At 37.1% G+C, this 13721-nt stretch overlaps 3 protein-coding genes across 3 annotated transcripts; 1 reads left to right on the forward strand and 2 right to left on the reverse strand.

Moving 5' to 3' along the window:
• Positions 1 to 551: 551 nt before the first annotated feature.
• LOC121799671 (kinesin-like protein KIN-14S) lies at positions 552 to 4688 on the forward strand. Its single transcript, XM_042199111.1, has 13 exons — positions 552 to 799; positions 886 to 951; positions 1058 to 1090; positions 1383 to 1507; positions 1599 to 1698; positions 1791 to 2087; positions 2164 to 2443; positions 2522 to 2683; positions 2852 to 3067; positions 3161 to 3198; positions 3307 to 3470; positions 3575 to 3688; positions 3771 to 4688. The coding sequence occupies exons 1-13, from the start codon at positions 793 to 795 to the stop codon at positions 4524 to 4526; spliced, it is 2358 nt and encodes a 785-aa protein (XP_042055045.1). The 5' UTR covers positions 552 to 792; the 3' UTR covers positions 4527 to 4688.
• A 1484-nt stretch (positions 4689 to 6172) lies between these two features.
• LOC121799681 (probable microtubule-binding protein TANGLED) lies at positions 6173 to 8304 on the reverse strand. The gene is made up of 4 exons (XM_042199120.1): positions 8133 to 8304; positions 7573 to 7715; positions 7225 to 7280; positions 6173 to 7118 (listed from the first exon to the last, which is right to left on the reverse strand). Exons 1-4 carry the CDS (start codon positions 8214 to 8216, stop codon positions 6307 to 6309), a joined length of 1095 nt encoding a protein of 364 aa, XP_042055054.1. The 5' UTR covers positions 8217 to 8304; the 3' UTR covers positions 6173 to 6306.
• A 2785-nt stretch (positions 8305 to 11089) lies between these two features.
• On the reverse strand, positions 11090 to 12855 carry LOC121799687 (F-box protein PP2-B10-like). The gene is made up of 3 exons (XM_042199134.1): positions 12488 to 12855; positions 11848 to 11966; positions 11090 to 11750 (listed from the first exon to the last, which is right to left on the reverse strand). The coding sequence occupies exons 1-3, from the start codon at positions 12776 to 12778 to the stop codon at positions 11255 to 11257; spliced, it is 906 nt and encodes a 301-aa protein (XP_042055068.1). The 5' UTR covers positions 12779 to 12855; the 3' UTR covers positions 11090 to 11254.
• Between the last annotated feature and the right edge of the window lie 866 nt (positions 12856 to 13721).

Below are 13721 nucleotides of genomic sequence, written 5' to 3' on the forward strand. Positions count from 1 at the left end.
ATTATTTTGCTTGATTAGCAAGATAGGTTTAGGATTTAGAATTCTATAGTATTTTGATTCATTGAGAAATAAAGTATAAACTTATTCTCATTCCCAGTTATGATGAAAATCGCCCCCTAGCATCCTCAACTAGGGTTTATCTTGTTATTCGTCTCACTATAAATGGTTGGTGCTCTAGTCTGATAGATCAATAGTCTATCAGGTTGTCAAATGGGTTGGACAACTAGGGACCAAGCCCCCCGCCTGAAGCAGGTTGTGTTAAGCTAAGTTTCTTTCTATAAATTCAAACACTTTATCGGTCAACTCGATAATTCAACTTGAATAATATGTTTAATTGAAAACTTTTCCAGTTGGGATTATTATCTTTATTTTAATCGATTGAATAAGATATGAAATTGTGCAGATAATCTATACGCAATTAGAATTTAAGGAATGCAATATCTTACAGTTTCATGATTCAAAAGCGAAAGAATTAATTTTAAGATTTCAATGTTTCGAAGCACAAAAAGTTTGCGCTCAGTCACTGACGCTCCAACCCTGCCCAATCTAGCGCTTTCTAATTATCCAATTATAGCCGTTATGATTAATACCTACGACTGATTGGCGCAATCCAAACAATTTCAAAATTTTGTTTTCAAACATTATACAGCACACATCATCCGACCGTTTCAACCTATCTTTCGCCACTCTTCTTCTCTCTCTCTCTCTCTCTCACACACACACACACATTATTGTGTTCTACCTCTCTGATCTCTACTCAATTTCAGCAGACGGTTTACTCTGACTCCAATCATGGACGGTAATCTCTCTTTCTCTCCCATACACATTTGATTTCTCTGCTCCTTTTCATTATATAATTCTCTGTCTTTGGGTTCACTTTTACAGATAAAGCCTTGGAAATCCTCTGTTCGACTTTTGATCAGGCCATTACTCTATCCCCTAGTAATGCTGGTCAGTTTTAAATTCTTTGTTGAATATAATGTTTTCAATATATCTGCAGTCAAGCAGTGAATTTGAAATTGGCTCTGAGCGGGTTTTATTGAAAATGATGTTGCAGATCAAACTGCTGAGATACCAGAACAAAATTCAGGTATTATATTTTCTCTTTTTTACTTTGGATTTCGGAAATAGTTAGGTTATGGAATTTTGTAAAACTTGACCGAAATTTTGGTTAATTCTGCGTTTTCCTTCGTTTGGGAGGGAGATGAACGCGGTTCCAGATTTATTCGGTTCATTTTTTTCCGGAAAATATCCAATTTCAGTGGAGTTCAGACTGACATGAATTGTGAAAAAATCTTGGAATTTTCTTTATAGACATAATTAGAGTCCATTTAGCATTTTGTTTCGAAACTTATCCATCTTTACTTTCGGATATTGCTCAGGATGTGAAGGAAACTGTAATTCGGTGGATACTCATACTAGTGTTACTTCTGATGATAGTCAGGAAGCATGTTCACAGACTCTTCCAATTTTTCGGAAAATTGAAAGTCTTACCAACAAACTACAGGTAAAGTATAATTTACGGCACATACATTTTTAGTTTTAAGTTTTTATTTTTTTTCCAGTGTTACGTCTAATTGTTATCACTATGCTTGCAGAGTATCAGAGAAGAACATGCGCGCCTGAGCAATGAAGTAAAGGGCATCTCAATTGATTCATTACTTGGTTCTGAAGCTTTCACTGCTCTTGAGAATCTGAGTGGGTCGCCCTTCTTAATTGCCTCATGCCTCCTCTGAGAAATTTTTGGCCTATGATTGACCTTTTGTATGCGTGTTTTATCTGATTTTTAGGTGTGGAACATGAACTTTTGAAGAATAAGTACCATGAAGAGTGTGAGTTACTTAAGAAGAAGTATCTCCAAGAATCCTCAGAAAGAAAGAAGCTTTACAATGAAGTGATTGAACTCAAAGGCAATATAAGGGTTTTCTGTAGGTGTAGGCCACTGAACCAAGATGACATTGAGAAAGGCTCCACATCAGTTGTTGATTTTGACTCATCCCAGGAAAATGAGCTGCAGGTCATTTGCTCTGATTCTTCCAAAAAGCAATTCAAATTTGACCGTGTGTTTGGACCTGAGGACAACCAAGGTACAGTAGTACATGTGCTATTCTTCGTCTTCTCAAAACAATTGCTTTACTAACTCCATCCATTCCCACTATGCAGAGGCTGTCTTTGACCAAACTATGCCTATAGTAACCTCTGTCTTGGATGGTTACAATGTATGCATATTTGCCTATGGACAAACAGGCACTGGAAAGACATACACGATGGAAGGAACATCAGAGAATAGAGGAGTGAACTATCGAACCCTGAAGGAGCTCTTCAGGATATCTGAGGAAAGGAGCACTATAATGAGATATGAATTGTTTGTTAGCATGCTGGAGGTCTACAATGAGAAGATAAGGGATCTTCTGGTTGAGAACTCGAACCAACCTGCTAAGAAGTAAGCTCCTAACTTGCTTTTATCTGACAATAACTTCATAGGAAATGGATGATGAGTATCTAACTATTTTGTATGCAGGTTGGACATAAAACAATCAGCTGAGGGTACTCAAGAAGTCCCTGGACTGGTTGAAGCTCGTGTGTATGATACAGAAGGAGTTTGGAGTTTGCTTAAGTCAGGAAGTCAAGTAAGATCTGTTGGATCAACCAATGCTAATGAGTTCAGTAGCCGGTCTCACTGGTAATTATGAGCTTATTCTGTTTTTTGGTTATTTAGCTGTTTAAGCTAATAACATAACTTAAATGGACTTGCTTGTGGGAAAATGAGGAGGAGGAAGTCACTTAACTTCAGAATAATACCATTTTTTACTGTAGTGGGATTGAGTGTGTTTCAAATTAATGACTGCAGTTTGTTGAGGGTAACTGTAGCTGGAGAAAATATAATCAATGGGCAAAGAACAAGAAGCCATTTATGGCTGGTTGACCTGGCAGGAAGTGAGCGAGTTGGTAGGATCGAAGTTGAAGGCGAAAGACTGAAGGAGTCTCAATTCATAAATAAATCCTTATCGGCACTTGGTGATGTTATCTCAGCCCTAGCCTCCAAGAATTCTCATGTTCCTTACAGGCATGACACCATATCCTGCTTCCCTAATTAAATGTGTAGCTTAAATACTATTCCAAAGCTGTTTCCTGATCAATTTATTTCTTGGACAAACAGGAATTCGAAGCTTACTCATATGCTGCAAAGTTCCCTAGGTCTGTATAACTAGACTGTTAAGATTTAGTTGTGTGGTTTCTCGAGAAACCTGTTTCTTTCTATCCTAGCATAGTGGTGTATTAATGCTAAGTTGAACTCCAATGCAGGTGGAGATTGTAAAACTTTGATGTTTGTTCAAATTAGCCCAAATTCGGCTGACCTTGGAGAAACGCTTTGCTCCTTGAATTTCGCTAGCCGTGTCAGAGGAGTTGAACATGGGCCTGCCCGAAGACAGACAGATCATGCAGAGCTTTTGAAATACAAGCAGCTTGTATGACGCGATAATCTTAGCCCACTCTCTTTGCAATATGGACGCATTAAGAAGCCTTCCAACTGATCGTTTGCTCTTTATTATGCTTTGTAATGTATAAACAGGCAGAAAAGGCAAAACAAGATGAGAAGGAAGCCAGGAAGTTGCAGGATAACGTGCAGGCTTTACAGTTGCGGCTTGCTGCTAGAGAACATATTTGCAAAAATCTTCAAGAGAAGGTGCAAATCGTTAAACATATACTGACTATAGTTGCTGCCTTGCTGGCTGTGGTTTCTTATGTGCTTGGGTTACTCATAACAGGTTCGAGATCTCGAAACTCAATTAGCTGAGGAAAGGAAAACAAGGCTAAAACAGGAAAACAGAGCATTGGCCTCCGTTGCTACTCAGTCAACTTTAACATCAAACCAAGCACAGAAGGCATCAACAGCAGATAATAAGAAACCACCATTGGCCCCATCAAAACTAAGGATGCCACTTAGAAGAATCACAAACTTCATGCCACCGGCTCCATCGCCAGCTCCTCCAAACAAGAAGAGTATGTCTATGTCCTATCTACCTGCTGTAAGAGAAGACAAAGAGAATGCCCCGAGAGAAAACAGGGGGAAGCAAGTTATTATGAAAGCAAGACGAGGTTCCATTGCTGTAAGACCATCTCCAGCAGGTCAATTTTTCCAGCCTAAAAGAAGGGCTTCAATTGCAACTTTCCGGCCCGAATCCAACTCAAGCATGGCAACTCCACTTAAAAATTCATCTTCTAGAATGATTAGGACAGACCATGTGATGGGCCGGCAATCATTCGTTTGGGATCCACAAAGAGTTTGGCGAACTTCAAGAGCGTCTTCACCGTTGCCACAATCACGAGAGGTGCCAACTTTAGAAATGGAAGCAACACCCATTGGTCCCAGAAGTAGTAAATTTAGAGGAAGTCCTCCTTCGCAGGTCCCTGGCTCGTGGAAGCCTAAGCATCCAACAGTCGTAGCACTACAAAAGAAAGTAGTCTGGAGTCCGCTCAAGCTGAGAGGCATGAAAAATAAGAGAAATTCTTACATGTCTTGAAAAGAAAAACGACCTACTTTATTCATTTCTATACCAGTGTGTGTAATGCTTCTTGCTTGCTTATACTGGAGTCTCCATGATATTATTTCTTGTTATACAGTGACACATGCAATGATGATAGTCTATATTTTACTTTTGAAACTTAGTACATTGTATCTATAATCTCTTTACCTTTTTGCATCTCAAATGCCTGTTTGATTCTTAAATCAATAATCACAACTCACACACCTTCTTGCCTCATGCTTTCGTAAGTCAATAATAACCTGGATTTTACTGTCATAATTCTGTGAATTCTAACTGTCCACAGGCTGTTCTTAAAACTCTTTTCATGATTTGACAGAAATTCCCTGACCTTTTTATTTGCCAAAAAAGAAAAAAAATTAGAAATCAGATCATTGCCCCTACATTTTAAAGAGATTAAAAAAAACCTGCACAACTCCTATAGTTTTTGTGTACTGAAATAATACTACTCAATAATGAAAATCTATTTGTAGAATGATAAAAATTCTATAAAATCATTTAGTTGATTGGTCCATATATAATTTTTAGAGTGTCCACTATAAGGTGGACACGCCCAATAGCCCCGCCCCAGTTTTTGTCTATAGCCCCAGTTTTGTTGTCCATAGCCCCAAAATTCTATTTCCGCCACTATAGTGGACACTTCCAATAGCCCCAAAATTTTATAATTAAAATAATCGCATTATAAATAAATAGAAAATTAGGGCCGAATATTCGTTGTATTTCAAACCGGTAAAATTTTACAACGAATATGTAAAATAAAATACAACTAAAAAATCCGCCACCGCCTACTCGGTGTCGGAGTCGGCTTCCTCGTCGTCTTCTTCTTCACCTCCTTCACCTCCTTCTCCTCCTTGAAGAAGCTAGCATACTAACAACACGCTAATAACACAAAACCCAGGAAATATCTCTCGAGAAATAGTGGAATAGAAACACAGCTAGCAAAATATAAACCCCAAAATCAAGCAGCTCTAACATAGTAAGGAAGAAATTTACCAGTAAATTAGCAGCAGAGAAGCTCAAAGGAGAGATTTCTCGGGACCGGCGAATTCGCCGCGGCGGTGCACTCCACTATAGCCGCCGCGCCTATAGGCGCGGCTATAGACCCCTCGCCGCGACATCGCCGCGCACACGGCTATCGCGCGTCCGCCGCGTCTCCCCCCCCTCGCCGCGTCCACCCCCGGGCCGGACACCTTCTCCACTATAATCCGCCGCCCCACCGCCGCGCCTCGCGGCTACCGCCGCGCCTATCCATAGTGGATGCTCTTAGTGCATGTAGAAGTTGAATAGTCAATAATGACGAGAGTAAACTAACTCATGTTTAATAAGTTACTAGGCGGTGGATCATATTTTAGATCGTGATATGATCAAGAAAGATGTTCTAGGTGCCTAAAAATTGAGACTCCCTTTGACGAATTTGACATTATAATGGAGATGTTATACCTTTGTAGTGTAATTCAATTGATAATTTAAGTGCTTAGATACACTACGGGCTAGATGGACACTAGTACAAAATCCCACCCCACAGATTCACTCACAAATCCCTCCCCAAAGGGCAAGGACTAATGCAATGAAACTAAAATAAATTAGGCGAAAAACGAAGATGGAGTAATAATATACTCAAAAAATAAAATAGATGTGAAAAAAAACGGAAGTATTCCACAATTTAGGAAGAAAATATTATGAGAAAAGTTAAATAACTGCACACTGCTGACATTGAGAGGATATCTATAACACAGATAACATAGAAATTCATGTACATTCAAATCCTCCGAGGTGAGGAGAATCGCATTGAAAAAGACGTAGGACGCTGTTTCAATCCACTCATTGTCTTCATCATCACCTCACTATTCTTTGGCATGGATTTTCTGCTTTTCAGTGGTGACACCAGCTTGCTGGCCAGCCTCGAAGGCGAGAATGATCTCCGCAGCCTTGCTGCAGCTGATGACGCCCTCGGTGATTTCTTAGCAGCACCACTACCTCGTGTTGGGGATATACAGAGAGGAGGGCTTCTGATTTTCACTTGGAACTTCGAGGCAGGAGGAGGAGGAGGAGGAGACTTGATCAAGAACTTATGTGGAGTTTGTCGATTCCTTGCAATCATGGGCGACTTCGTCTTGCCAAATTTCTGATGTTGTGATGTGGGAGATGACGAAAATAAAGGGTTTGGAAACAGGACAGTCTTCCTCACCCATGGCCTATTCCTTGGTGAGACTCTATTAGCTAAGTACCGGCAGTTCTCCTTGTCACACTCTCGATTCTGCAAGGGCGAGACCTTGAAGTTGATCTTGGACTTGGCTCGTCTTAGAGGAGGCACGTTGTTTGATTCTGACCTCACGTTCTGCAGCACGACTTGTTTCTCCTTCCTTCTACGTGCATGCAGCCCGGAGTTCTCCAGCGCTGGCGCCTGCTTTTTCCTCTGTGTCACTGGTGTTTTAGGATCATCGTTTGCTGGTTTTAGAGGCTTGGAGGACACTGCATCAACTACGTTTCTTGCAAATTGAGTTGCTTGTAGGATTTCTCCTACTGTTTCTCCCAATAGCATTGCTGGCAACGACATTTTGCGCCATTCCTCTGCATACGTACAATTTTAAAAAGGATGTGAAATCTAGAGACGGACCAAATACGGTTTTTGATGGATCTAATGAGGGGGAGAGAGATAAAGGTTAAAGCAAACAACCTTTACTTGATGGCAGCTTTCCAGGAGGAGATCTTCGAGAATTAGCATTTTTTAACCTTCAAGATTTGAAGTAACACATTCAGTAATGGAATCAAATCTAATTGTCATTTTAAAATTTCATGTTATTCATAGCCTTCAAATTTCCATATAGGATCAGCCAAAGTCTACCAGAAAAAATAACCAATTATCACTATCTTGCATCTAACAATATTCTATATGATCTCAAACATTTTGTTCGAACGTATCCCTATCCATAGTTGTATTATTGTATTATATTCATAAAGTTTGTGACATGAAAAGGGTTATGGCAATGAGATGCATACGAGAATAGAAGAAGGAAGTAGTAACCTTAATGACTCCTGTTTACAGCGGAGGCTTGCCCGTAGACAGTTTCTACCACTACGAGGACTCAAGCTCAATCCGGATACTAGTTTAGTCCCACCTGTTACTGTGTGTTGAAGCTCTTGCAGTCGAGCCATACACCGATCCACCTTCAAATCAAACAAATAAAACCACATCAAAACATTGACATTTCACATATGTTATTCTGAACTGCCTAATGAAATCAATGCATTACATGTGATCCACAATTTGCTACATAATCCAGCAAACATGTGAATTACATGGAATTCAAGATTTTACCCACTTCAGATTTTGGATTTATAATCCAACAAGCAAGTGAATTACTAGTAAATTAATTCAAGATTAAATGTTGAATTAAAGAATTTCTCCAGTTCAAATTCGGATATTGTCAGCTCACATCAGCTAAAAAACATCACTCTGTCAGTTCTACCGAAAATTAGAAAAAGGGCAAAAACACGATTCCTAAACCGTGTTAGATTAATGCAAAATATGGAAGAGGTAAATTTAATAGCCCATAAACGGAGAGAAAAATGAAAAAATGAGACCTTGTTAACGGTTTCTCGTAGGAGAGTGGGACTGATGGGCGGTGCCAGCTTCTGGTGCTGCTTTGGTGGGGATCGTGCAACCATTTCCCCCAAATGCTTTGCTTTGCTTTGCTGATTTTTCTACAGTCTTCTCTCTCTCCCTCTCTTCTCTTCTCTTCTGTAACACAGTGGAGAAGTCTGCTTTGTTGAATTTAGTAAAAATTACAAGTAACGGATAAGTAGTCCCAACGGTCGGATTCATTGGCGGAAACACAGCAATCTTTATAAAACGCCGAAACTCAATTACTCTCTAATTCAAAATTAATATAATCAATGACCGTTTACTCCTAATTTTCTGCTCTATTAAATTTCAGTATTTTGTAATAATACCCCAAATAATATGTACCCTTTCCATTTTCGTTCATCCCATAAAAATATGTACATTCTATTTTTGGAAATTTGTCATAATTTATTATACATATACATTAACTTATTTACAACTTATACTACTACCATTAAACACTACTAATATAGTGAGTCTCACTATCCACAAACATTACTTTAACTATTTTTCTCATTTTCTCTCTTACTTTATCAATTTTATCATAATTCTCGTGTCATATCAATTATCTTTTTGGGACAGATGGAGTAGTAGTTTATAAATATAAGAGCATCCGCAGCGGTGCTCGCTGCGGAGAACGGCGTCAGTACCGCTGGCATGACACGCCCCTATCCGCTGCTATGCTCTTGCCAACGGCACAGCTCTGCTCGATACATAGAGCACGTACGTGCCGCTGAGCAGGGCGACGTTGCGTGTTTCTATTGGCCGTTGACATTTTCTTTTTTAAAAAAATAAAAAATAATACCAAAAATTAAAAAAATAAATTTTCGGATTCCCAAAAATATAGCTGTTTTATTACCGTTTTTTTGAAAAAAAAATTTAAAAAAATTAATCCCAAAATCATTTATAAATACACACATTCATCATCCATTTGGGCGAAATTCGGCCACGAGTAGTGAGTTTTTTTTAATTGAGTGAACTACGCAAATGGTCCCTGAACTATGTCTTTTGCACACCAATGGCCCCTGAACTTTAAAAATATCGTGGGTAGTCCCTGAACTAAGGTGTAATCACATTTATGGTACTTTTTCACTATTCATCACAATTTTACACCCAAAATGCCCCCAAAGCATGAAGGCATTTTGGGACTTTCATATCTAGGTATTGAATTTGATATTTTCTTTATCTAGTACTAAATATGATATTTTCTTATAGTTTGAGTACCTAAAATGATATCATTCACTTCAAGTACCTAAAATGATACTCCCTCCGTCCCCTAATAGGAGTCGCTCTTTGACCGGGCACGAGTTTTAAGAAATGTAGAGAAAAGTTGGTTGAAAAAGTTAGTGGATTGTGGGACCCACATTTTTATATTGGTTTTATAATAAAATGTGAGTGGAGTGAGTTAGTGGAATGTGGGGCCTACTACCATTTATGGTAAAAATGAAGAGTAACTCTTAATGGGGGACGACCCAAAATGGAAATTAGCGACTCTTATTCGGGGACGGAGGGAGTATTATTCACTTCATTTTTTCAACATTTCTTCTTTCTCTCTTTCTCTAAAAATAAAAATAAAAAATAGTACTATGAAATTATTAAATATATTAATTATAAAAATCAAAATTATAAATTTAATTATAAAATAATTTTCACAAAATTTAATTTTGATTGTGATTTGATTATTTTTTTAATATTAAAATTAATTTTTTTAATTAAAACTAAGCATTAATTTTCTATTGGCCATTGGCATTTTCTTTTCTTTTTTTAAAAATCGAAAATAATACCAAAAAAAAATATTTTCGGATTCCCAAAAATATAGCCGTTTTATTACCGTTTTTTTGAAATTTTTTTTAAATTTAAAAAAAATTAATCCCAAAATCATCTATAAATACACACATTCATCATCTATTTGGGCGAAATTCGGCCACGAGTAGTGAGTTTTTTAATTTTATGAATTTAATTATGTAATTTTTAATTTTTAGGATTTAAATTATGTAATTTTTAATTTTTAAGACTTTAGTTATGAAATTTTTAATTTTTTTTGTAATTTGTAATAATATTCCGGGTATTTTTAATGCATTTTAATATTGTGGAAATGTTTTTATTTAAATTGAATAATAGAATGGTGGGACTCTTGAGTATGTCTTTGCGGAAGAGCATGAATGTGGGTGTTGTGCTTTTGGGGAAGAGCGGAGAGCAAAAAATTAATAAAAGTGGGTCCGGGCCTACATCCGTGCTCTTTGGCAAGAGCCCGGATGTGGATGCTCTAACTATATTATAGCCCTTCAAAAAGTATTCATTTTTATTTTATGTTCGGACTTATTTTTTGTAATATCAAATTATTTTCTTCTAGATTTGAATGGTTGAAATAGCCACCTCATTTTTAGTATATTCCACATTATAATCCAACAAATTGACTCCATATGATTTCCAGAATTAACATTTAAGACTTTACCTTGCAAATTCAGTTTTCGGTAATAAGAAAAATGGCATGATCATTTTCTTTTCACGTGCAGGCATTTCCTGGAACAAATAATCTTGTTATATCACATTTAAAATCGTTGAAAAAACTTGAGGTTTCTAATTTGGATTTAAATGAAAACAATGAAATAATCTCATTTAGATTAAAAATTAACTAAAAAACATGCATATTTGAAATTTTATGCAAAGCTATGTACTGTGATAGTTAAACTCTATCTAGGCTCAAAATTTGGCAATATGAGTATGAATATTGTTTGTTAATGCGCGGCCCCTAGTGGTGTGAATATGGTGTCTTTTTCCAGAGAGACAACTAACCCTAAAGCCTGGAGGTGAAGGAAATTACATGAATAGTATGCATATTGATGGTTGATTTAGATTAGTAGTGAAGTTGTTCCACAACAATATCATATGATATGATATCCATGGATCTACCTTATAGCACAAGTCAAGAGAACAACCTGACAAATTGACAATCTTACAGCACAAGTTAGAGAACAACATGAAAATACAACGTTAACAACGACATGAAAAATTCTTACAGACATTTACTATGAACATTGATTAGCATGAGAATAAATTTTCATAGACACTTTGTATCTATCTACTTTCTCTCTTTAGCTCTAATCTCAATCCCTTGAACAATGATCCCACTCTTCCAGTTTCCTCCCTTCACCTCCATCACGCTTGCCTCCAGCTCTCCATCTTGTCCTTCCTCTACAAAACACTCTCCCAGCTCTACCTCCATCCACCCGTCGTCTCTCTGCTTCGGATACTCCGTTTCCTCCTCCGGCAGCATGGCTTCCGGGTTTCGCATTTGAGTTGACCGGTGGTAGAACCACCCTACTCGTCTCGGTACAATCTGATACCTATGCCTCTGCACTCCATCTGGATCCAAACAAACGTTACGTTTCTCACTTTCGCGCCCGCTCACTCCCACATAACCGTCCGCATATTGATGATCAAATCCATATATCCTTGACTTGCTAGTGAACACAAGGTATGCTGCATAATTAGTGCCACCAGATAGCATGCTCATCTTTATCTTCCCCCTTATTTCAAACCAACAAACATCGAGGAGCTCTGCCACCTCTGGAAACCTAATATGAATATGAGCAAGCATCGCCCATTTAGCAAAGACAACAACAACAACAGCCCAATTTGAGTTTACATATAATAAGGGTATAGATAATTTACCTGGATTCAGGGAGACTGATGAATCGCCAATATTGAGGAGTATCTCCCCACACAATGTAGAGGTCCCTTGCAGATAACATATAACATTTCTTACCACTCAGCTTCTCCAATTGGAAACTCTGTTCAATGATACAGAAAACATATCAGATGCAAAGACCACAAAAGGATGCAAGTGTTACAGCCATTACAAGCTTGTAAGGTCAATCACACTATGAAGATATATCAGTCGATTGAATCAAATAGCAAGGGAACTCGAAAGGATTCACTCAAAACAACAAATTGGAGTAAGATGCAAATCTGAAACAAGAAATCAGAGCTGACTTTAAACAGAATATAAGAACCACAAAATTGTGTGTGAGTTCTATACTAGAAAATGACTATCATTTTTCATATATGTGAAAGAAAGTATAATCAACACTGCACCAACCGGAGGCATACTTTATTAAGTACAATTTCGCTTCGCCTAATAATTAAAATTCTGATGAGGCTAAATTCAATTCAATCACGTCTTCAAATAATCATAGTAATCGTCGCTCCGACTCAGTCACGTAAACTTAAAATCAGCCCAAAATGAGATCAATTAAAACGAGAGAAATCTCAGCATCGGTGCGATAAAAAATCGAAGAGCAAAGCGGCATACCTTGCGGCCATCGTCGATTACAATCGGATGATCGCAGAGGTGAAGATAGAGGTCTTTCTTGGAAGGAAATTTAGCAAGAAGTGAATCGCCACCGTCGAGAGCACGGGAAATTATGTCTCGATAGTCGGGGGGAAGGAAGCGGGCCCAAACGGCGTCGGATTCGGAGGCGGATCGGAATGTGGAGGCGACAGCCGATAGACGGCAAGCGTCCTTAGGGCTAGTGAGGGAAAGCGCGGTGGCTATGCAATCTTCTGGCAGAACGTAGATGTCATCCGAACTCTCCACCGCCATAACTCTCTCTCTCTCTCTCTGTCTCTCTGAATTTGGTAGAAACCGTTCCAAAAATGTTCGTCTACTTACTTCAGCGAGGCCACGCTGCCTGTTTATAACATTTTATTAGAGCAATGTCCGACGTCATATATCATTTATATACATATAATTTTTTTTACTTTTTAATTTAAAATATATAATCATAATTTTTCAATTTTTACAATTATCTTACGAATCAAAATTAAAATCATGTACTCGACCAAAAATCAACAAAAAATATAAATTAAATAATAATGGTCTCTATGTTTTATATTAGTAGCTTTTTAAAAAAAAATTAAATTTTACATAGTTTATTGTTGAATTTTGTACTTGTCATCGATAATTTATTGCATAAAATTAGGCTATTTTTTTGGAATTTATTGTTTTTTTGTCAGTCAAAATTAATTATTAAAATAAGATATAGTCCAATCTTTTTTAGAATTTTATTTGTTTCAATAAATATTAATTATGATGTATTATATTATAATTAATTATATTTTTATTACAAATATCATCAAAACAATTAATTTAAAGGTGACGTATTGAAAGAGATAAAAAGTTGGATAAACGGAAAAATTAGTGTAATTTAGGTCGAATAAAAGATGATAGTAGAAACAAATATAAGTAAATCTTGGTTCTAATTTTTTTAAAATTATGAGTAATTTTTCTACTTAAAATGTACACTATTCTATTTTTGTTTCTTCGAGGTGCGCTTATTCTTTCTTTTCTTTTAAATTAATATGTACATATTTTTACAGATTAATTGTCGTTAAAAATGACGAACTTTTGAGTCAATTATGATTTTTCATAAAATTGAAAATTCGAAAGATAATCAACAAATTTTCCATTTTTTCCATGGAAAGAACGAAAATAAGATTATTTATTTATTTTAATCAATAGTACTCCTTTCGTCCCATTCAAGATG

This window comes from Salvia splendens, chromosome 1 (genome assembly GCF_004379255.2).
Source record: "Salvia splendens isolate huo1 chromosome 1, SspV2, whole genome shotgun sequence".
Classification (NCBI taxonomy): domain Eukaryota; kingdom Viridiplantae; phylum Streptophyta; class Magnoliopsida; order Lamiales; family Lamiaceae; genus Salvia; species Salvia splendens.

What these genes read in the sequence shown, in the direction of transcription:
- LOC121799687 (XM_042199134.1), bottom strand. Translation starts at nt 12,778, where the DNA reads ATGGCGGTGGAGAGTTCGGATGACATCTACGTTCTGCCAGAAGATTGC. An exon ending in TAATCGACGATGGCCGCAAG is followed by an intron (nt 11,967 to 12,487) that starts GTATGCCGCTTT and finishes ATCATTGAACAG; the next exon opens with AGTTTCCAATTGGAGAAGCT. An exon ending in ATCAGTCTCCCTGAATCCAG is followed by an intron (nt 11,751 to 11,847) that starts GTAAATTATCTA and finishes TATTCATATTAG; the next exon opens with GTTTCCAGAGGTGGCAGAGC.
- LOC121799671 (XM_042199111.1), top strand. An exon ending in GATACCAGAACAAAATTCAG is followed by an intron (nt 1,091 to 1,382) that starts GTATTATATTTT and finishes GATATTGCTCAG; the next exon opens with GATGTGAAGGAAACTGTAAT. An exon ending in TTTTGAAATACAAGCAGCTT is followed by an intron (nt 3,471 to 3,574) that starts GTATGACGCGAT and finishes ATGTATAAACAG; the next exon opens with GCAGAAAAGGCAAAACAAGA.
- LOC121799681 (XM_042199120.1), bottom strand. Translation starts at nt 8,216, where the DNA reads ATGGTTGCACGATCCCCACCAAAGCAGCACCAGAAGCTGGCACCGCCC. An exon ending in TACGAGAAACCGTTAACAAG is followed by an intron (nt 7,716 to 8,132) that starts GTCTCATTTTTT and finishes TTTGATTTGAAG; the next exon opens with GTGGATCGGTGTATGGCTCG. An exon ending in AAAGCTGCCATCAAGTAAAG is followed by an intron (nt 7,119 to 7,224) that starts GTTGTTTGCTTT and finishes GTACGTATGCAG; the next exon opens with AGGAATGGCGCAAAATGTCG.